Raw genomic sequence first — 21,686 nt, forward strand, 5'->3', positions numbered from 1 at the left:
TTCTCCTCTATCTTGCTAGGCCGGATAGCACCATACGCCCAGAACATCATTGGCCCATACCAAAGAGGCTTCGCTTCAAGCAAATCAGGAACAGATCAGATTTTCTCTCTGCGGCAAGCGATGGAAAAACTGTTGGAATATGGACAACAGTTGCACCATCTGTTCATCGACTTTAAAGCCGCCTATGATAGCATAGTCAGGGTAAAACTGTACACGGCCATGAGAGAATACGGTATCCCGACAAAATTAATAAGACTGACTAGGCTGACCGTGACCAATGTGCGAGGCCAGATAAAAGCAGCAGGATCACTCTCAAGACCATTCGACATCAACAACGGTCTACGACAAGGGGATGCGCTATCATGCGTCCTCTTTAACCTGGCCCTCGAGAAAGTGATCCGTGAAGCTGAAGTAAATGCAAGAGGTACGATCCTCTTCAAGTCCACCCAACAAATGGCCTATGATGACGATATCGACATCATGGGAAGAACAACCCGAGACGTACAAATTGCCTTCATCCAGATCGAGCAGGCGCACGAGATCTTGGGCTGCATAGCAAGGAAGGCAAGACAAAATATATGGTGGGAACGTCAGCACCGAAGACGAATCAACCAACAATATCAAACCGCACTGGTCAAACACGAAGAAGAATAAGGATAGGAGAATACAACTTTGAGACCGTTGACAATTTCTCCTATTTAGGGTCGAAAATCACAACTGATAACAACTACGATGATGAAATCCGCGCACGGTTGTTGTCAGCCAGCAGAGCCTATTTCAGCTTATAAACACTGTTCCGCTCGAAACGTCTCACCATAGGGTCAAAGCTCAAGTACAAGACAATGATCTTGCCAGTCCTCATGTATTCCTCGGAAATTTGGGTTCTTAGCAAGAAAAATTGCGTTCGAGAAAAGAATCCTCCGAAGAATTTTTGGCCCCCTGCATGAGGATGGACGATTCCGTAGCCTACACAATGACGAAATCTATGAGCGATACCATGACCGTCCGGTTGTGGATAAAATCCGGCTCAATAGGTTACGGTGGGCGGGTCACTTAATCCGTATGGATGAGGATGATCCCACCCGGAAAGTCTATAAGGGCAATATCTATGGTAGAAAAAGAAGACGAGGCAGACCCTGCCTAAGATGGAGCGATGACGTAGGTCAGGACGCCAGACAGGTTTTAGAGATATCGAATTGGTGGACCTCGGCGCAAAACCGGGATGTCTGGAGTTCCTTATTAAGGCAGGCCTAGACCGGATACCGGTTGTTGCGCCATTGATGATGATGATGATGATGATGATGATGATCAATACACCATACGATTTATGAGCAACCAATTCTGTTTGGCTCCATACAATTTATGAATTCGTGATGAACGCTCGACAATGAAATGAATTTTTCAATGGACCGTCATACCAGCGGATTTTAAAATGTCTCTGAAGGAATGTATGTATATCGCGATTATTATTATTATTATAATATTACAGTAGTTTCCTCTGCTATTTTTCTGTGCCTGTATTTTCTTAATTCAATAAGTGAAGCAATGCTTCCTTTGATGTCAATATGCATATATGTCAACTTATGCACGCTTGACCAGCTTTTATCAACTTTAAATTGCTCAGAAGCTTTTGTAAGATAATTGTCCTTGTTGATTGAGGGAGTCCTTAGTGTGTGTCTAATGGATGATGGACAACAAAAAGTTTGGAAAAAATATTCCAATGCTTTTGGTGCATGGTCTCCTCCTTCTAGCGAAATGTATTTTACTGACAAACGGTTTGGGCTACGGAAGGGGCAACTTTCTCTTTTGCCTGTTTGATTGTTAATTGAATGTCATATGATTACTTACCTATAGCTTAATGCTAGTTATAATAACAGTTATAATTACTTATTGAAATATAAAATATAACAGTTATAATTATGTATTGAAATTTTTTTAATGAAGATTTTGGGACGTGTGACACTAAGGCTAAAATTTCAGCCGAATAGAAAAAAAATTAACTCAAAATATTTCTTATAATTTTCCCAATTTATCCATTCGCTTTAACATATATTTCATAGTTGCTTGATAGCGTTCTGAACTCATTCCCTTTGCTCGGATCTGTCCACCAATCTCTGGATGGCCCAGTGCATCGATACTATTACTATTCTCTTCGCAGTCTTTCTTATCCATACAAATTAGATAGAGTTTTGCACAAGCCCATAAAAATCCTGACATTTCCCTATTCTCGATTTCTTGGTAAATATCCTCTAGTGTCGGTATTGGTAAGTAACCGACTTTCTCAAGTGTCGCCTTGAAAGGTTTGTAGTAGTATTCCTCGATCATGTATTCGCGTTTGTTTTCAAGCAGGTGGAAATACGGAGTTGTGTATAGGAAATGGGTAATATCAATACCAGGACTGCAGTAAAAAGATGCTTGGTAATCAATCTAAAAGAAAAAAATGTTAACTTATTTAAAAACAAAGAAGAAAATCCTTATGATCCGCACCAACACTTACCAATAAAACATCGACAGGCTCGTCTCCATTGTATTTGAACAGAATATTATTCGTCCACAGATCATTATGAGTTAAAACTGATAATTCCCCTTTTTTCGGTTCATTGGCTTCGAGGAAAATTTCAAAAATGTTATTACGCATAGATAGAAGCTTGACTGCGATTGACTCGAATCCTGGCCATGTTGCCACTAGTTTCTCCAGGTCTGATATGTTGTGGAATAGAAGAGTTTCGACGAACTTCCGGGATTCGTTATTTATCATTCCGATTTCAAATATTGTCTTCACTTTTGGATCCTGAAACACAAATAATACATACAAATCTGTAATTACATTTTAAATAGCTGCCATGTCTTCATTTTGACTTCATAAGTAGATGTACAGAAGAAAAACCGCATAAAGTGATTATGCGGGAAGCATTTATAGTTTCTATATTTAGGCATCACCTTAATCGTTCGGGTTATGGAAGCACTAAAATAGCTATTTTTAAATCATATCATCTTTCCTTCTTTTCGGCTCTCGGTAGCAGCTACCAAGCCATTTTTGTTTTGGTAGACCTTTGAGCTCCTCCACTTCGACGTTTAAGTCAATATTAGCTAGCAAGTTGGCAAAAAAAAAACCAGCTCGGCGCTTCAGGTAAAAAAGTTTTTTTGATTTTTTATTTAAGAATATTCGAGTACATAGTTCCATTTATACAATATATAGCGCGCAGGATATATACGTTCAGTATCTCAGATGTGATATTGGCATTTTATCTCTTAGATAGTAGTAATTTGATGTGAAAGTGCGAACTTTGACCTCCTATAACTTTGTGAGTAATAGTACGGATCTAAGGGACTAGCAGTAATTTTTTAAAATATAAGAATATACTATTGTCAACGTGATTTGAGCAGATATCGTAACAGGGAATATTTTAAGGTCTAGATACCGTGTGCGACCACTATACTTCCTTTCCGATGCTTAGGTTGGGTAGATTCTCAGACTGCGTCCTTGAAATAATTGAACCCTTTCGGACGCTTGAGCTCCTCCCATTCCCAACCAACGTCAAAACTAATACCTACTTCGAAAAGTACCAATCGAAGCCTTTGATTTGATGTACCACGTTGCTATATTCGGTGGAAAAAATGTATATCTCCCTTTGCATTATGGAGACCCCCCTTAAGTTCAACGTAAAATGATTTCACTCACTGCCTGCAAAAGGTATTCATAGTTTCCGCCTTTTCAACAAATTTCGTACCAATGCAACTAATTATTTCTCAGGGAAATGGATGTGACAGATTAGCAGACAGATGGACGGACAGCCTAACAGTAAACCGATTTGTTTTCAAGAAAACCTTAAAATATAGAGACTGAATGGTCCAAAGTGAAATAGTAGTTCTAGGTGCAAAGCAACCGGATCTTTGGATCGGCAGGCTATAATGTGGGTATATATTCCTATCATTAAGTGTGTGTGTGGCTATGTATCTATAGTGGGTGGGCTAATTCGGCACAAACGATTTTTTACTGCAAAATAAGATCTTTGCAAAGAACTTTATGTCTGGGTATTACAGGCACCATGAACACGATTTTCGGCACAGTTCAATTTGCAACCGTAGGATTTATGTATATATTCAGGACATGGAAATGAGGATAGCGGATATATATTATATTAAGATCCATGGGAAAGCAACGGACTTCGGGGGTATACTGCATTGGAATAGTTATAAGAGAGATACAAGTTTGGTAACCTACCTGCAGCCAATGTACACATCAGCGGAGCGTATGGCAGGAAGTATTGATATCCTTTCATTTAACCTCCAGGTTTTTATTTTCTCTGCTCCTCCATTCTTCAGCTCAAGCAGGAAAATCACCAGCTTATATTTTGGAGTTGTAAGAGCTTGCATTCAAAATTTAGCTCTACAACACAATGTGATTTCCTCTAACGCGAGGCGCGGTGCAACATCAAAGCTCTATATGTAGGCCTATTGGTAATGTTTTTATACGCGTCCGTCCGCTAGGTTTTTCTGTGCCTACAGCTTGATTTTCGCAACTGCATATTACAGCCCAAGAACTGGTGGGAACTGTAAATGCAAAAATTCACAGTCAGAAGAGTACTAAATATGTTTGCAATGGAAACAACAGAAGCTGATTTTAATCTATAAGTAAAGCAAACCCTTTAATAGTTCCCTTCAAGATAAACCGATATATTTGTAAAGCGCACGGCCAAGGCACCACAATAATATAACAACTGAAAGTTTGGTCGTGAAAAGGGAAGCAGGCCCTTCCAACAAATTATTCACAATCCTTATAGCAAAATCAGTAGCCAACATCAAAATACTTTGCACCCAGTGCGCTTGAATTCACTCTGGAAAGGCGGCTGTGCTAAATAGTTGAACCTAGACGGGCACATTGAGTGTACAGCGACAAATAGTTGTGCCAATTTCGAGGATATTGGCGATCATTAATGAGCCAAGACAGAATCAGCGTGCACTTCAAGGGCATTTAATTTCGTTCTGCTCTACGCAGCTTCAGTATGCATAACTTCACCTGAAAACTCTATCAAATTAGGAACAACATGTCAACTAGGTTCGCTTCTGATACACATCAACCATCAACCAGTGATTGTATTGGGAAACATAAACACACATCTTAGCATTTTAAACTATTCTGAGGCTGAGAACATGATAGAGATAGCATTTGTAAAGTGTGCAGCATTAGGCAATATCAATGTGGTTTACCATACGATAATTAACATACCATGCATTTCTACACTGAAGGTTATCAACTACGATGGAACGATAACGCCATCAGAATAACAGACAAACGGATTCGCTCTAGTGTATTGCCTGCCTGTCTGTCACATTCAATATAATCAATGCTTCCCAATAGTGCAAATCAAGCAGACTGCTTCGATCTTGTACGCATTCGTACGCATCTGATCCGAAAGTTCTTGCAATCAGGTTTGATATTGGCGAGCGAAATTCTCCCTGACTTGAGGCAGGTGGTGATGGTAAGCCTTCGCCTTCTGAAGTTAGGGGCTACTAAGGTACTGCGTGTGGATCCCGCCCCTGACAGTCGCCGGATAATTTCACGATCATCTTCGGACACGGATTGATTTGAAGACCACAATCAGAGCCGCACCTTGACGCGCATTCACACTAGTGGATGCCAGGTATGTGTAACATCTCCGCTGCAACTAAAGGGCACAGCCCCAGAGTTGTACAGAGCAACTAAACAATTGAACTCAGAAGGAGCTCTGCTCGTGATATGGCAAAATCAATACTGCTTTGAAACACCCACAAGGGTATAACCGTAAATAACTAGGCCGCAAGCAAATTTTTTAGGAATTCACTTAGAGCATGTGCTTGTAGTGGGCCAACCCGGTTCCCATGGTACCACATAACCACAAGAGCCTCTTCAGATGTGCTCCTGGCAGACTCGGATCTCATCGCTTTTCTCGACTATGCGAGGACAGTACGCCTAACGACTTTATCAAACGGGGAGGCCCGTCTGATTAGTTCGTCAGTCGACTTATTGCTCTATGTTCCTATGACTGGGAATCCGAAGTAGGGTGACTTTTAACGTGCCGGTTAGACTATTCGGCTCGTCCATACACTGCCCCACCAATCTGGAGGCTATCGCCACTAGGTAATTGGCGGGACAATCCGTATTGGATCAAGGCCTTGAAGTATGTTAGAACATTTCATTCAAGGCCGTAACGGTATACTATAGTAGCCTGTAGGAGGCAATATGCTCGGCATTGTGCTCGTCCGAAATCATTCACAGCTGAGTTGACTGGTATTCGACATCCAGTTACGATAACAAATCCCTCTGCTACCAGTGAGATTTGGACCGTGACTTGATCCATTTGGGCCATCAGTCAGAATGGCTAAGGTACGCTTGAAACTCGGATCATGCCACGTCAAACCGCTTCTATTATCGCCAGTACTTCCGTCTGGAATACATCGTCGGCCGAAGATCCCAAATCCCTTCAAAGGTCCTCTTGCAAGCGAAGAAAGCTCTATACGCCATCTTTACCCTCAGTTCGATCTTCAGTCTTTAATTTAACTTACGATCCGGAATGTATGATTCCGTATTCCGACTTGTCTAACCTTTTACTTTTATTTTTAGCTTATCGCTTTTCCATGTTTCTTGATTTTTTTAGATTCTGGTGCGAACCAACATATCGGTTACGGACTTGTGAAGTTTTGGCAAATGACAGTTGAAGAATCAATATTTTTAAAGGACCACCAAGGACGAATTTTCCCTTTAAAACTCCAAAATATAGTAGTATATGGTTTTTAGGGTATTCAAAGGGTAGTATAGGTCCCAGGGCGAAACGTGGATTGGTACTCACGATGGAGCATAAAGCCTGGGAAATGCCTGCTGAACCAACACCAACAGCTCTGCTACCAAACCCTATCTCCACCTCCACGTGGTGACCGCTGGGAGCTCTTTCTTAACGAAAAACTGCAGACGGAGAAAGATGAAGGCGAGTCTCCCGCGCTTAAAAACGGGACAAATTGTACCAACTGGTCCTTCAGGTTGGGAGTTGGGTAGGGCTGACAACCCTACACGGAAAACAACTTGTTACGAAGCCACAACAGGAGCCTCGGACTGGACGGATTACAGAACGACGAACCCGGCAACAACAAAGGGATAACGATTTGCGCATTTTCTCATGGAACGTACAGAGATGAAGCTGATGAGTAGCTAGCCCTGTCCCAATATAGGGCTGATGTAACAGCGTTACAGGAGATGCGTTGGACAGGGACCGCTTTCCAAGAGACCATACACCATATATTTTAGTGGCCATCCGGTAAACCATGTGCTCGAAGTAGGATTCTTAGTCAGTCAAAAAATGAATTCTGCTATTATTGGCTTTGAAAATATAAGCGAACGGTTATGCACTCTACGCTTGCAAGGCAAGTTTACAAATATAAGCCTCATTAACGTTCACGCCTCTGCAGAGGAGACTGCAGAGTTGGAGAAGGATACGTTCTACGAGGCAATAGAACGAACCCTCGAAGCCTGTCCCAGATATGATATCAAAATCATACTCGGGGATTTTAACAGCCAAGTAGGGAAGGAACCCGTATTCAGATGATACGCTGGCTCCCATAGCTTGCACGAAAATACAAATCATAACAGACTGCGATTATTCAATTAGCAAGGTCACAAGAAATGATTGTTGGAAGTACCTGGTTTGCGCGGAAAGCGGTCCACAAACATACATGGGCCTCTCCAGACGGGACCACTTTCAACCAAATTGACGTGTTGATCGAACGCCGCCACCTCAGTCTGTGCAACACATCGGCTAAAAAATCAGAAGTCGCCAGGAGCCGATGGAATTACAGCCGATTTGGTTAAATATGGAGGCGACCAGTTACACCAAGTGATTCATCAACTTGCGCTCAATGTATGGGACAACCTGACGATTGGCAACGAGGCATTATCTGTCTCATACATAAAAAGGGAGACATCACACAGTGCAGCAAAGATATTCTCCGCTATCTTGCTAAATCGGATAACCCCATACGCCCAGAATATCATTGGCCCATACCAAAGAGGCTTCACTCCAGGCAAATCAGCAACAGATTAGATTTTCTCTCTGCGGCAAGCGATGGAAAAACTGTTGGAATATGGGCAACAGTTGCACCATCTATTCATCGACTTTAAAGCCGCCTATGATAGCCAGGGTAAAACTCTAGACAGCCATGAGAGAATTCGGTATCCCAACGAAATTAATAAGACTGACTAGGCTAACCCTGACCAATGTGCGAGGCCAGATAAAAGTAGCAGGATCACTTTTAAGACCATTCGACATCAACAACTGTCTACGACAACGCACTATCATGAGTCCTCTTTAACCTGACCCGCGAGAAAGTGATCCGCGATGCTGAGGTAAGTGAAGGAGGTACGATCCTCTTTAAGTCCACCCAATTACTGCTGATGATATCGACATCATGGGAAGAACCACCCGAGATGTACAAACTGCCTTCATCCAAATCGAGCAGGCGGCGCGAGATCTTGGGCTCCATAGCAATGAAGGCAAGACAAAATATATGGTGGCAACGTCAGCACTGGTCAAACGGGAAGAATAAGGATAGGAGAATACAACTTTGAGATCGTTGATAATTTCTCCTATCTATATCACAACCGATAACAGCTACGATGATGAAATCCGCGCACAGTTGTTGTCAGCCAACAGAGCCTATTTCAGCTTACAAAAACTGTTTTACTGTACAAGACTATGATCTTGCCAGTCCTCATGTATTCCTCGGAAACTTGGGTTCTTAGTAAGAAAAATTGCGAACTCTTGGCCATGTTCGAGAGAAGAATCCTCCAAAAAATGTTTGGCCCCCTACATGAGGATGGACGATTCCGTAGCCTACACAATGACGAAGTCTATGAGCGATACCATGACCGTGAGTTTGTAGATAAAATCTGGCTCAATAGATTACGGTGGGCGGGTCACTTAATCCGTATGGATGAGGATGATCTAGCCCGGAAAGTCTATAAGGGCAATATCTATGGTAGAAAAAGAAGACGAGGCAGACCCTGCCTAAGATGGAGCGATGGCGTAGGTCAGGACGCCAGACAGCCTTTGGGGATATCGAATTGGTGGACCTCGGCGCAAAACCGGGATGTCTGGAGTTCCTTATTAAGGCAGGCCTAGACCGGATACCGGTTGTTGCACCGCTGATGATGATGATGATGGTTTTTAAGGCGTAGGCGGATGCGTAGATTTGTATGTTCCTAGAGGCATTTTCTTGAAGAAAATGAAAGCATTAATCTAAATTCAAAACGGAACTGGGTTTGGATGTACCAAAGTCGAGTACCAATTTCACTAATGACGGTAATATGTTCTTTTTACAAACTCAACCAGTAAAAAGAAGTAATCGGCATAAAATGTAATGCTAACATATCACAAAGGTCAATGTTCGCTTGATTGTTTTAGGCGGTTCGATGGTTGAGTTGATTGGACGTCAGACTCTCAATCGCGATACCGGCGCTCGGGCCTCAGTTAGTCGTTGATGTTTGTGTTGATCTTAGGGTTGTCCCATTACCCTAGGCTTATCACTTGCGTAGCGAAACTGAAGTTTTTTAAAAAAATGAATAACAATTCAAAAAAAGAAATTATGTAGATTTTTTGTACTTGACAAAGTAGTGATCAGGAGTGGCGCTGCTTAAATTGGTCAATTATTATGTAACAGCCAATTAGAATTTTTATTTAATAACCAAATGATTGAAATACGGTGTGATATGGTAAAAAAAGGGAATTGTTATATATAATCAAATCAATTTTTCCACAAAACCGGTACGAGGTTAGTTACCATGTTTACCAAAACATGTCGAAAAAATACTGATTGTAATTCAGTGTATCTGATCATCGAAGAACTTGCAATTGGTCGTGAATCTCCAATAATAAATAGTGTAAAATGTCGAATATCACTTCATCACGATTCCTACCTCTATTATGTCTGGTCAGATTTCCATTTTTCGTACTAACCATAGCAGGCGGATCAGATTGCGCTTTTTATTTAAAATGTAACATTGAACGGAGAATGTATTTAGATTACGAGCCAAAAATATATGATTTGATTATATTTATGCCGCAGTAATAGCAGTAGCAATAAAGGAGTTAAAATCACTGAAAATAATAATCAAATCCATTTGAAGTAGCACTCATTTAAAAAATAAGCTATGACTTGCTAAAAATCATGGCGACAGATAGATAAAGCAACAAACCATTGCGCCGAAAACATGTTTACTTATGCATATCAGCACGCTCTCTAAGTAATTGCTTGAAAATAAGTATAATAGTCTGGAAAAATAACTAGGGCAATAAATCAAAGAACCTCGCCTTTTCCAAGAACTTGACTGAGTTTAAGATTCGGATTACAAAATTTACAGGCGGGAAACTTTAAGATTTTTGTTTGTAGATATGGTCTTATTGAAAAAGTAAAAGGAATAGGCTAGAAGTGGAATTTTTAAAAAATAATCATGCATACTCACGGCTCTAGCAAGTTCAATGGATGCCGCATGAAGTTTCGCTAGTTTTTCCAAAACCATCGCACAATGCTTCTCATCTAGACCTTTAACTCGATCAGCAAGTAAGTATCCTTCCGGAGTCATATCATGAAACACTACTACATCATTAGGGGTCCTTGCTGAGTAGTACATCCTGCAAGGGAGCTCGTTAAAGTCCTGAATTATGCTTCACATGAATGAAATTACTTTGGCGCGATATGTATATTTCCAAGCATGGATTCAATTTGTGGCAGAGCTAAAGTGTACATATCCGTTTCCTTTCCAAAAAAGTCAGCTGTTTTATATTCATCATCCAGAACTTGTGTTTTGATAATCAATGAAACTTTAGTTGAAGCTGTAGTTGAAGTCGAATATGTTACGTCTGCTCTATAAATCACACTACAGTAGTTTTCGCCTGGTTTATGCCCTTGCGTAAATTTAACATTCTCAACTTTTGTACTTTTATCGTTTAAACCGTTTTTCATGGCAGTTTCGAAAAACTGAATATCCATGTAATCGGGAAACTCAACGTTGTTTTTATCAACCGACATCTTCCAATGTTATATTTTTCACTTGATCACAAAACTACAAAAATGACTTAATTCCACAATATTTAACGCGGGCTCCAATATGTGCAACACTAACGAAATCTAACTGCCAAGTTTCAAAGTTTCATCTGCAATTTTCGGCAAATCACATCTGTTCGTGCTTTACGGAAGTTCCTCCCACTTCGTTAGCAAATTATCACCGAGCCTAGATAGATAGAAATATCGCCAAAAGAAGGTAACAAGACAAAGTAAATTTCTCTTCAATTCAAATGCTTTTATATCAAAATTTATCTGGAAATTAATCGCAAACACTATTATTGTTTCTGTGCTCTCCGAATACGCGCGTGATTTGCTAAATCTCTCAAATTTTGGAACTCAGATAATTACTGCGTGAGTTAACTCCATTTGTTATCTAATTTCTCCTGCGCGTGGAGCACTTCGCGATAAGCAGTTTTCCCAGATCAACCAGATTTGCTACATACATATGTATGTAAATAGGGTGACATGCTGTCTGAAATATTTGGTAATTTGGATCTAAGACGTTTCGATTCTGTACTAGGGATAAATTCATATATCCGTTCATGTTTCCTTCGATTAATTTAGACAGCCGACGATCGAGCCATTTTTAATCAATATTGCACATTAAAAGTACCACGATCATAAAGAAAGTTCAGTGTAAAAACCATTTCCAAACGTTTAACCACTGAAGTAACTCTACCGCCTTTTCCGAAATAAAGGCACCCAGTATGGTCAAACTTCTTGTTTGTTTTTAAGCAAATTTTCCTACCTTCTGACGTAACTTTGACGATCCATCAAACATGTATGACATAATCACAACGAATCGACCATAACGCCGAAACCATTTTTCAGTTCTTTTTGTGCTTGAAGCGTTTCGTAGATGGATTGTGTTTGCGATCTATGAGAGCCACTTTCAAATCATTATTATTACATTATCGTGTTATTTCTGAATTGGTTATAATTATTCGTATATTGAGCAGATTTTTTTCTTAAAACCTTGCCAAATATCTGGAGATGTAAATTGGCGGAAATGCTAATTGTGTATTTATACCTACATGTATTATACATGTTTTCAGTACCTCTGGCTTTTGAAAAAACTGCTATTTTCTTAATAAAATAATGACAGTTGAAAACATCATGACACTTTTATCATGCGATGCGCGCATTTAATTTTTTTTTAAACAAAAGACAGGTCTACAGGCACAATGGTACCATTGGGTCGTCTCCGAATAATGGCAATTAAATTAATTTTCATCGTAGGAATCCACCGATCAGCGGAGTTCCTTGATTTCACTTCCTGGCAGCAGCCAGATATTGTCCTGATTTTATAAATTCAGATTTCGAAATAGGGAGAAATTATTAACGAAATTGTAATGGAGGAGGATTTCAGGCAAATTAATACACCTAAATTTGAAATCTCCGAGTCTGTAGTATAAAGTCCCCGCCTTATTTTCACTAATGATGGAAATCACTTCTATGGTGCATTCTAACAACCTCTCAAGACCGTTTTTGAAACAAAACTGTGTAATTAAAATTATCAGCATTTTAAATTTCAACAAAATTCAAACAGATTGAAAAGCCCGCACCATGTTGTATCACTTCACAGCTCAACCGAAGAAACTTCAGTTGCCCGGCAACTGGCAATTACTTAGAAAAATATAAAACTGTCAATATTAATTTCCACATGAAACGCTAAGGAGGACGATGAAATATTATTTCGTACTTTCATCATCATCATCATCAACGGTGCAACAACCGGCATCTGGTCTAGGTTTGCCTTAATACGGAACTCCAGACACCCCGGTTTTGCGCCGAGGTCCACCAATTCGATATCCCTAAAACCTGTCTGGCGTCCCGACCTGCGCCATTGCTCCATCTCAGGCAGGGTCTGCCTCGTCTTCTTTTTCTACCATAGATATTGCCCTTATAGACTTTCCGGGCTGGATCATCCTCATACATATGAATTAAGTGACCCGCCCACCGTAACCTATTGAGCCAGATTTTATCTACAACCTCACGGTCATGGTATCGCTCATAGACTTCGTCATTGTGTAGGCTACGGAATCGTCCATCCTCATGTAGGGGGCCAAACATTTTTTGGAGGATTCTTCCCTCGAACATGGCCAAGAGTTCGCAATTTTTCTTGGAAAGAACCCAAGTTTCCGAGGAATACATGAGGACTGGCAAGATCATAGTTTTGTACAGTAAGAGCTTTGACCTTATGGTGAGACGTTTCGAGCGGATCAGTTTTTCTAAGCTGAAATGTGTTTTGTTGGCTGCCAACAACAGTGCGCGGATTTCATCTGAGTAGCTGTTATCAGTTGTGGTTTTCGACCCTAGATAGGAGAAATTATCAGCGGTCTCAAAGGTGTAGTCTCCTGTCTTTATTCTTCCCCATGAATTGCACGGACTGTTTCTCCGCTAGTTGGTGGTGGCAGTATTTGCCGTCTTCAGTTGGCAGGACCTCCAACTCGCCGATATTCTGGTTATTAAGTGGCTCATTAAAGTACTCAACACATCGCTCCAATATGTCCATTCTGTCGGAAATCAGATTTCCCTCTTTGTCTCGGCAGGATGAGCGTCGAGGTGTATAAGGCTTCATCCTGCTGCCTTGTTGGTAAAACTTTCGCGCCTGGTGCGGTTGCTCCCTGTACTTTTCGAGTTCACAGACTTGTTGGTTCCCCCAAGCTTCCTTTTTCCGTCTGTGAAGTCGCTTCTCCGCTCGACGGAGTTCGGGACCAAACCAGCTGTTCCGGCTTTTTTTGCGGCTGGAGCCAAGTATGTTTGTGGCCGTATTTATGATAACGTTATTCAGTTGCTTGTGAAGATCATTTGTTGATGCATCATATCCAGGATCTCTGTTGACTGCGGTTATTGTGGCATGTACTTCTGGTCAAAGATTGTTTTATCCGTTGTCAAAAATTATGCCGTTCCAAATTATAGAAAAGGCTGTGATGGAGGAGCTAACGCTGTTAATGCGACATCCAGTAAAGTCGGCAGAGACGACGCAAATCGATCAAAAACTTCGATGCTCTGCCCGGTAATGCAGTTAGGGGGAGTTAAATGACCCTTCAGATTGAGAACCTTGGTATTGTTATTGTTTATCATGTGTCCGCTTCTGTTTATTCTTCATTCAAAGGCCAGAGCCATTTGGCCATGGTCCACGACCCGATGAGTAAGCGAACAGAGGTAATCAGCATTGTCTAGATATTTAAGGAAAAATGTCGTCGTTTATTGAATTGCTCAGATTTTTGACTTTGGAGCTGCAAATGTGCGCCGTCATATGTCGCTCTGATAATAACTACTAATTTTCCAGAATGCCCCTCCTGCGTAGATCAGCTGCATCCCCTGTTCACATTATTGAACGTTTTCTTGAGATAACCAGGTACAGATCTAAACTATGGGCACTGTTCTAAAGCGCTCCGCAGGATATTTATGTTATCAATGCAGAGTTTCCAGAGTGGAAACCAGCCTGTTCTCTGTCGGTCCTGCTTTCCAGATGCTCTTTGATACGTTCACGGATTATTTCAGCTACTACCTTTGTAACGACAGGGAGCACGCTGATACTCTTCCACTATATGTTACGTTGACTATCCATTTCATCCACAACATTCGGAAATTTACCAAATTTGATGCGGTTAACAACCATGGTCTAGTGTTCCTTCCATTTTTTCAGCTGTTCATCACTGAAGATGAAGAGTGGGCCGATAACTCCTTTACAGGACCACAGAAAGGTCTGCGGTTACATGCAATTTCTTTGGTGATGCGGTACACAATTCTGAAGTCACTACTCTATGGGGCCGCTTCTACTCCCTGGAGAGGGTAACAACACATTCACTTTTGTCACGACGCACACTACCCTGAATTTCAATCAGCATTTATGATGGCGGCTCAATGCTCATCGATATTCTCAGGCTGGTTAATCGGTGTGTCTGCCGACCGATTAGCACGCTAACTCTTCTACTGTCTAGCAGTAGTTAGATCAAACAGGTGGTGGATGTTGACCGTGGGGTCCAACGTTGCGTAGTGATTCGAGCTTTAGTAACCAGGAGGTAGTTCACTATCGCTAGATGTATTAGAACCCTTGGGTTCCACAGCCATTCTACCAAAACGACGGGTATTTCGATAAAACTCTTCGAAAAGGCTCACTCCGGGCGAAGCGTTAGTGTATCTGGCAAGAAATGGTCAAGTTCTTAATTCTGTTCGGTTAATATAGTAAATAATATTCTTATTAAAGGGGTCATCCCGAGTGAAAACCGTTTTTTTTCGCTTTTTCTAGAATTTTTTTTGTGAAAAAGTGGATAGAGATACAAACACGAATTTTTCGCCACATATTTACTAATATCTTGAGCATGCGTAGTAATTCCAGCCTGATATCATAGTTAGCTATTGAAATACAGAGCACTTTATATCCTCCCTCCAAAAAAAGGTGTTTTTCGGCTGCCACGCTAGATGGCGCTGTGGTCATCTTAAAAAAGTGTAAACGGCATTTTAACGTGCGCACTTAACTACAGTGCCCAACCTAGGATTATTAAAAAATATTTAAATCTAAATATTTGTTTGTTTGTGTTATTAAATTTCTAAACGACTCCGAATATCAAAAAATTACTTTGCCCATATATTCTACACTATATCTAGATACAATTGATGCAAAAAAAATCGATTTTTTGGATCCGACAAACACAGAGTGACCTCCATAAATGAAATGAGTAGGAGAAATTGGTAGCTGCGATACTGCCAAATCTGAAAATAATGTAGATATTTTATAGGTGCTTCAGTGCAAAGATGGGTGAACCATCGAAAGTGCAGAATAGTTTGTATAGCTGGAAGGCGTTGGTTTTATAGGGCCCATACATTATCAAACAAATTGCGCAACGCAGGCTGTGGAAAGGAGGAAAAGGAACTCGATGCGCCCATCGCCCTTACAAAGTTATGGCCATTCGCGAGGAGGACGGAATGGGGAGAAAGGTTTTCTTTTTCTAACCTCGCTAAAGGACAGCGGCAGCCATCATCCCTTTAAACGATAACGTTTAATTTTGAGCCCTATTTCTGCGGTGATAAAGGATCTCCTCTCTCTTTCAAATTCATTCCGTCTAATGGGGGGTATTTTGATATTATCATTGTAAAGTTGAGTTTGCCAACCATATCCCCGGACAGTAAGAGTGCAAAAAGGATATATAGAAGGAAAAAATATTCTTCCTTTTCATTTATCTTAAAGTTACAGCACCTCGAAAAAGGGCTAGCTTCGAATCATAAATAAGCTGTTAGAGTAATTATCGCCCCAATGTGGAAGGGAGGCTAGAGAGGACTCCACCCCCTTACCCTCCTACCCCTCCCGATAACAATACAGATAGATGCAATACCCTTTTAATGGCATGTTACTCATACCGTTTCCAACTTGTAACTAATGTTTCAACAAAATTTCATTAAGTTTATGGGAAATGCAATTGCACAACGCAACATTGCGCATCGCCCCGTTGCGCAATTTGTTTGACAGTGTATGTGCCCTATAATCGGTTTTACGAAAATTGTGTCGATCAAGGCTTTAATAGTAGACTTTGCGCATTTACAGACAATGGGAATCTAAATTCCGCACACAGTTCCACAATGATCCGAAGCGCGCTAATGTATTGGTAATGTTCGTAAGATTTAAAATTAAAAAGGGGCAGGAAGGCTACCTGAGGCAAAAAATAATAGGATGGGAATATAGGCTGTAACTGGGGACTTTGTAAACCAAGTTGTATAAATAAGATGGCGTAAGTGAAGGCGTAAGCCAGGACGAAAGACAGCTCTAAGGGATATCGAATTGGACCTCGGCGTACAGCCGGGATGTAGTTACTAAGGCCGAGTTAGACCGGATACCGGTTGTTGCGCGTTGATGATGATCATCCACTTAGATTGCAGTGAATTTGCGCAAATGGGGTAACTTAGACCTCTTATAATCTCTTATAATAGTGCAACTTCCTCCAAACTTGGTAATATCATGCTCCATATTTCTATACTACGGTAGTCGGGGTTTCTAGTCCATTCCCTAAAATATAGGTACATACATACATCATTAACCTATTTTTTGAGAATTCCGGGGTTCTAATTCCGCATCCGCTTGATGCCGGACCGGACCAAATGGGGAGCAACTTTCTCCTTCTTTTTTGGTCCACGGACCCTTCTTTTAGGGCTTAGCACTCAAATTTTCAAAATATTAGGCGATGACGGCCTTACGGTTTCTTACCAGAGTAGAGGCAAATCGTCAGACACTGACTCACCGTTACCGCGTGACCGAAGTGGCTCACAGATGTGAAGTGCTCCTTTATATAATTCGCAGAACACAACATGACGACGAATTATATTGAGCGCAAATCCGCCTTATTGGCCAGAGCTTAGCCAGAGCTGAATATATTTTTTTGAAGATTGCGGAGTCCTAAGTCCGCATCAACTTTATGTCGGACCGGACCGGAGGGTTTGAGGCAACATACTTTATAGTAACCTCAGTAAAACAAAAGTAAAATCCTGAGATCAGGGAAAGAGATAAATAAAGTGTAATTGGAGTTATTCCACTAAATCCTACCTGATCTCTCTTGGTGACAAGTCCCACTAAAGGCCGACCAAAAAAATGCATCCAAAGTTGTTATAAACAACATTATCGGATCGGCTAACAAACTCGGAAAAAAGCTAGTGCGTCCACTTGCATTAATTTTGATACTAATAGCCGGATTTCCATGGAGCTTTGTAGTATTATGCACAATATAGTCTCCTATGCTGCTGTAGTGTAGTACTCCAAGGATGAATTTAAAGAGGTTTTCCAGTCCGTTTCAAAAAGTTCGCTATATATTAGTTTATTCGAACAGGTATCAAAATCGATCATATTTTAAGGCATAGAATGTATGTAAAATACATAAGCACATCACTATGACCTTTTTGAGATTTTTGGGTTTGGTAGTTTCAAAAAATGTAACCTGTCCCACTTTAAGTGTACACATTTGGACTCGTTATAAAAGTGTAGCAGGCAGACACGAAACATAAAAATCAAACCGACAACCCAGTTACAGGATCTCAAACGTCGAGCTCCCGCAACGGTCTGAAAGGACGTGTCAGTTTGAACCTCGCACTAAACTTCGGAGAAGAGAAAAGTAATAACTAGTATAACACAAAATAAAAGTTAGATAAAGTCCCCGCGAAAATGCACGTCCCTATGTGGCTGCACCTAATAAACCGTATTTCTGCCATTTCATCATCAACGGCGCAACAACCGGTATCCGGTCTAGGCCTGCCTTAATAAGAAACTTCAGACATCCCGGTTTTGTGCCGAGGTTCACCAATTCGATATTCTCAAAAATTGTCTGGCGTCCTGACCTATGCCATTGTTCCATCTCAGGCAGAGTCTACCTCGTCCTCTTTTTCTACCATAGATATTGACCTTTTAGACTTTTCGGGCTGGATCATCCTCATTAATACGAATTAAATGACCCGCCCACCGTAACCTATTGAGCCGGATTTTATTAACAACCGGACGGTCATGGTATCGCTCATAGATTTCGTCATTGTGCAGGCTACGGAATCGTCCATCCTCATGCAGGGGGCCAAAAATTCTTTGGAGGATTCTCCTCTCGAACGCGGCTAAGAGTTCACAATTTTTCTTGCTAAGAACCCAAGTTTCCGAGGAATAAATAAGGACTGGCAAGATCATAGTCTGGTACAGTAAGAGATTTGACCCTATGGTGAGACGTTTAGAGCGGAACAGTCTTTGTAAGCTGAAATAGGCTCTGTTGGCTGACAACAACCGTGCGCGGATTTCATCATCGTAGCTGTTATCGTTATCGATAGGAGAAATTATCAACGATCTCAAAGTTGTAATCTCTTATCTTTATTCGTCCCGTTGGTTTTTGATGCTGACGTTGCCACCATATATTTTGTCTTGCTTTCATTGATGTGCAGCCCCAGATCTCTCGCTGCCTGCTCGACCTGGATGAAGCCAGTTTGTACGTCTGGTGTGGTTCTTCCCATGATGTCGATATGGTCAGCATAGGCTAGTAGTTGGGTGGACTTAACGATGATCGTACCCCTCGCATTTACCCCAGCATCACGGATCACCTTCTCCAGGTCCAGGTTAAAGTGGATGCATGATCGGGCATCCCCTTGTCTCACACCGTTATTGATGTCGAATGGTCTTGAAAGTGAACCTACTGCTTTTATCTGGCCTCGCACATTGGTCAGGGTTAGCCTACTCAGTGTTATCAATTTCGTCGGGATACCAAATTCTCTCATGGCCGTGTACAGTTTTACCCTGACTATGCTATCATAGGGGGCTCTAAAGTCGATGAATGAATGGTGCAACTGTTGTCCATATTCCAACAGTTTTCCCATCGCTTGCCGCTAAGAGAAAATCTGATCTGTTGCTGATTTGCCTGGAGTGAAGCCTCTTTGGTATGGGCCAATGATGTTGTGGGCGGATGGGGCCATCCGGCCTAGCAAGATAGCGGAGAATATCTTATGGATGGTACTCCGCAACGTAATACCTCTATAATTGCTGCACTGTGTGATATCTCCCTTTTTATGTATGAAACAGATAATGCCTCTTTGCCAGTCGTCAGGCATTAATTCGCTATCCCATACCTTGAGCACAAGTTGGTGAACCACTTGGTGTAATTCGACTGTAATTGCGTCGGCTCCTGGCGACTTATGATTTTTAAGCCAATGAATTGCACGCATTGTTTCTTCTATACTTGGTGGTGGCAGTATTTATCCGTCGTCTTCAGTTGGCGGGAACTCCCCGATGCTCTGGTTCTTCAGTAGCTCATCAAACTACTCACCCTATAGCTCCAATATGCCCATTCACCTACCCTACCCCAAAAAAGAAAAAAAAGAAATATGCCCATTCTGTCGGAAATCAGATTTCTCTCTTTGTCTCGGCAGGATGAACATCGAGGTGTGTAAGGCTTCATCCTATTGACTTCTTGGTAAAACGTCCCCGCTTGGTGCGGTTGCTCCTGTACTTTTCAAGTACACATACCTGTTGTTTCTCCCAGGCTTCTTTTTCCCGTCTGTGCAGTCGCTTCTCCGCTCGCCGGAGTTTGTGATGAGTGTTCGCGCGTGCCCGCGTTCTTTGAGAATGCAGCATTACTCGGTATGCAGTATTCTTCCGTTCCGTTGCTAGCTTACATTCATCGTCAAACCAGCCGTTCCGACTCTTTTTGCAACTGGGGCCAAGTATGTTTGTGGGCGTATTTATGATAACGTTCTTCAGGTAATTGTGAAGATCACCAGTTACAGGATCTCAAAGGTCGAGCTCCCGCAACGGTCTAAAAAGACGTGCCAGTTTAAACCTTGCACTAAACTTTGGAGAAGAGAAACGTAGTAAGTAATATAACACAAAATAAAAGTTAGATGAAGTCCCCGCGAAAGTGCGCGTCCCTATGTGGTTGCACCTAATAAACTGTATTTCTGCCATTTACGTGAAATTATTTAGGTCGAATTAAGAAGAAATTGAAGTGTTGATAGTATTGTAAAAAGCTTGTTCAATGATAAACTAAGAACATTAAATTGGAACGACTACACCGAATAGATAAAAGTTAACAGGAGGAAAATCTGAAAAAGTGTTCACCTAGGATACCTGGAAGGTATGTAGGAGAACGCGGTTGAAAAGAATATTAGTTTTAGATTGTGGAGAACCAATTCAAACTAAAGGGAGAATGTTCTACAAATCAAAGTCAAAAACGATTTTTCCGCTATTGACGACACAGGATATAATAAAAGTGCTGTATAAAAACCCCTTGCTCCCGTTGAGGAGGGAGCTATCATATATTTCCTAACTTGGTGGTACTCTATTTTTACATATAACTATTCAAAATCGAAATCACTTTATAAATTCTCCAGTTAAAATCATTTCACTTAATTTTAGTGGTTCATGCCCATATTTAACACTTTTCTTATCAATTCGCAATTAATTAGCAAGAACTAAAATAGACTTGCAAATCATTCAATCAAATTTCCGTAGCACTTGTAAACTCGATTTCCTAAGTAGAATGGGCGTTAACGGAGTACACAATACTTATAATTTTAATATCTTTTTATCACTACATAATGATTATTCGATAGTTTTGATTGACAGCTTTAATAAAAATTTTTCCGGTAAGATAGCGAAATCCTGATAAAACCTTGTGAGGTCGTCTGTTCGCAGAAAAATTCTACTCACTGTTGTAAATATTCCTCCCTTACTTATATACTTCATATTGGTTACATTTTCAGTTCAAAGTACATATATCAAGGTGAGAAAGACTCAATTAAAATTCAGTCATGATTATCTAAACAATAAAATTATATAATGAAAGACAGTGAAATATTCTCTAGAAATATTACCCAATTGAGCAATTTTCCTTGATACCACTATCTTTCTTACCTCAGTCAATAATTATCTAGATTTCCATTTTTCAGTGGAGTAATCGAGCCATACTGATGAATGGATGAATGTTATCTCCTATATCAGTGAACGATCTTACAACAATATGAATTATAGGCTACACCCAGCTAATCAGGCACGAACTGCCTGTAATGTGACGAAGGTGGATGTACCACTGTAATGTTAGTCATCCTTAGTACTTATAGTGATTCCTTAACAT

At 40.9% G+C, this 21,686-nt stretch overlaps 1 protein-coding gene across 3 annotated transcripts; it reads right to left on the reverse strand.

Annotated features, from left to right (window-relative positions):
• Window positions 1-1,905: 1,905 nt before the first annotated feature.
• LOC119657489 lies at window positions 1,906-21,138 on the reverse strand. 3 transcript variants are annotated; one of them, XM_038064410.1, is made up of 5 exons: window positions 21,114-21,138; window positions 10,715-11,260; window positions 10,493-10,661; window positions 2,498-2,791; window positions 1,906-2,427 (listed from the first exon to the last, which is right to left on the reverse strand). In XM_038064410.1, the coding sequence occupies exons 2-5, from the start codon at window positions 11,056-11,058 to the stop codon at window positions 2,014-2,016; spliced, it is 1,221 nt and encodes a 406-aa protein (XP_037920338.1). In that variant the 5' UTR covers window positions 11,059-11,260; window positions 21,114-21,138; the 3' UTR covers window positions 1,906-2,013. The 3 variants fall into 3 exon arrangements, with proteins under 3 accessions (XP_037920338.1, XP_037920339.1, XP_037920337.1); XM_038064411.1 differs by lacking the exon at window positions 21,114-21,138 and adding an exon at window positions 11,843-11,865; XM_038064409.1 differs by lacking the exon at window positions 21,114-21,138 and having other exon boundaries at window positions 10,715-11,401.
• Between the last annotated feature and the right edge of the window lie 548 nt (window positions 21,139-21,686).

The sequence above is a fragment of the Hermetia illucens genome, chromosome 5 (assembly GCF_905115235.1).
Source record: "Hermetia illucens chromosome 5, iHerIll2.2.curated.20191125, whole genome shotgun sequence".
Taxonomy (NCBI): domain Eukaryota; kingdom Metazoa; phylum Arthropoda; class Insecta; order Diptera; family Stratiomyidae; genus Hermetia; species Hermetia illucens.

Excerpts from the sequence above, each read along its gene's own strand:
- LOC119657489 (XM_038064410.1), bottom strand. The coding sequence starts at position 11,058 with ATGTCGGTTGATAAAAACAACGTTGAGTTTCCCGATTACATGGATATT. Across the intron at positions 2,792-10,492 it reads CCATTGAACTTGCTAGAGCC|GATCCAAAAGTGAAGACAAT; the intron begins GTGAGTATGCAT and ends TTTGTGTTTCAG. Across the intron at positions 2,428-2,497 it reads AGCCTGTCGATGTTTTATTG|ATTGATTACCAAGCATCTTT; the intron begins GTAAGTGTTGGT and ends TTTTTCTTTTAG.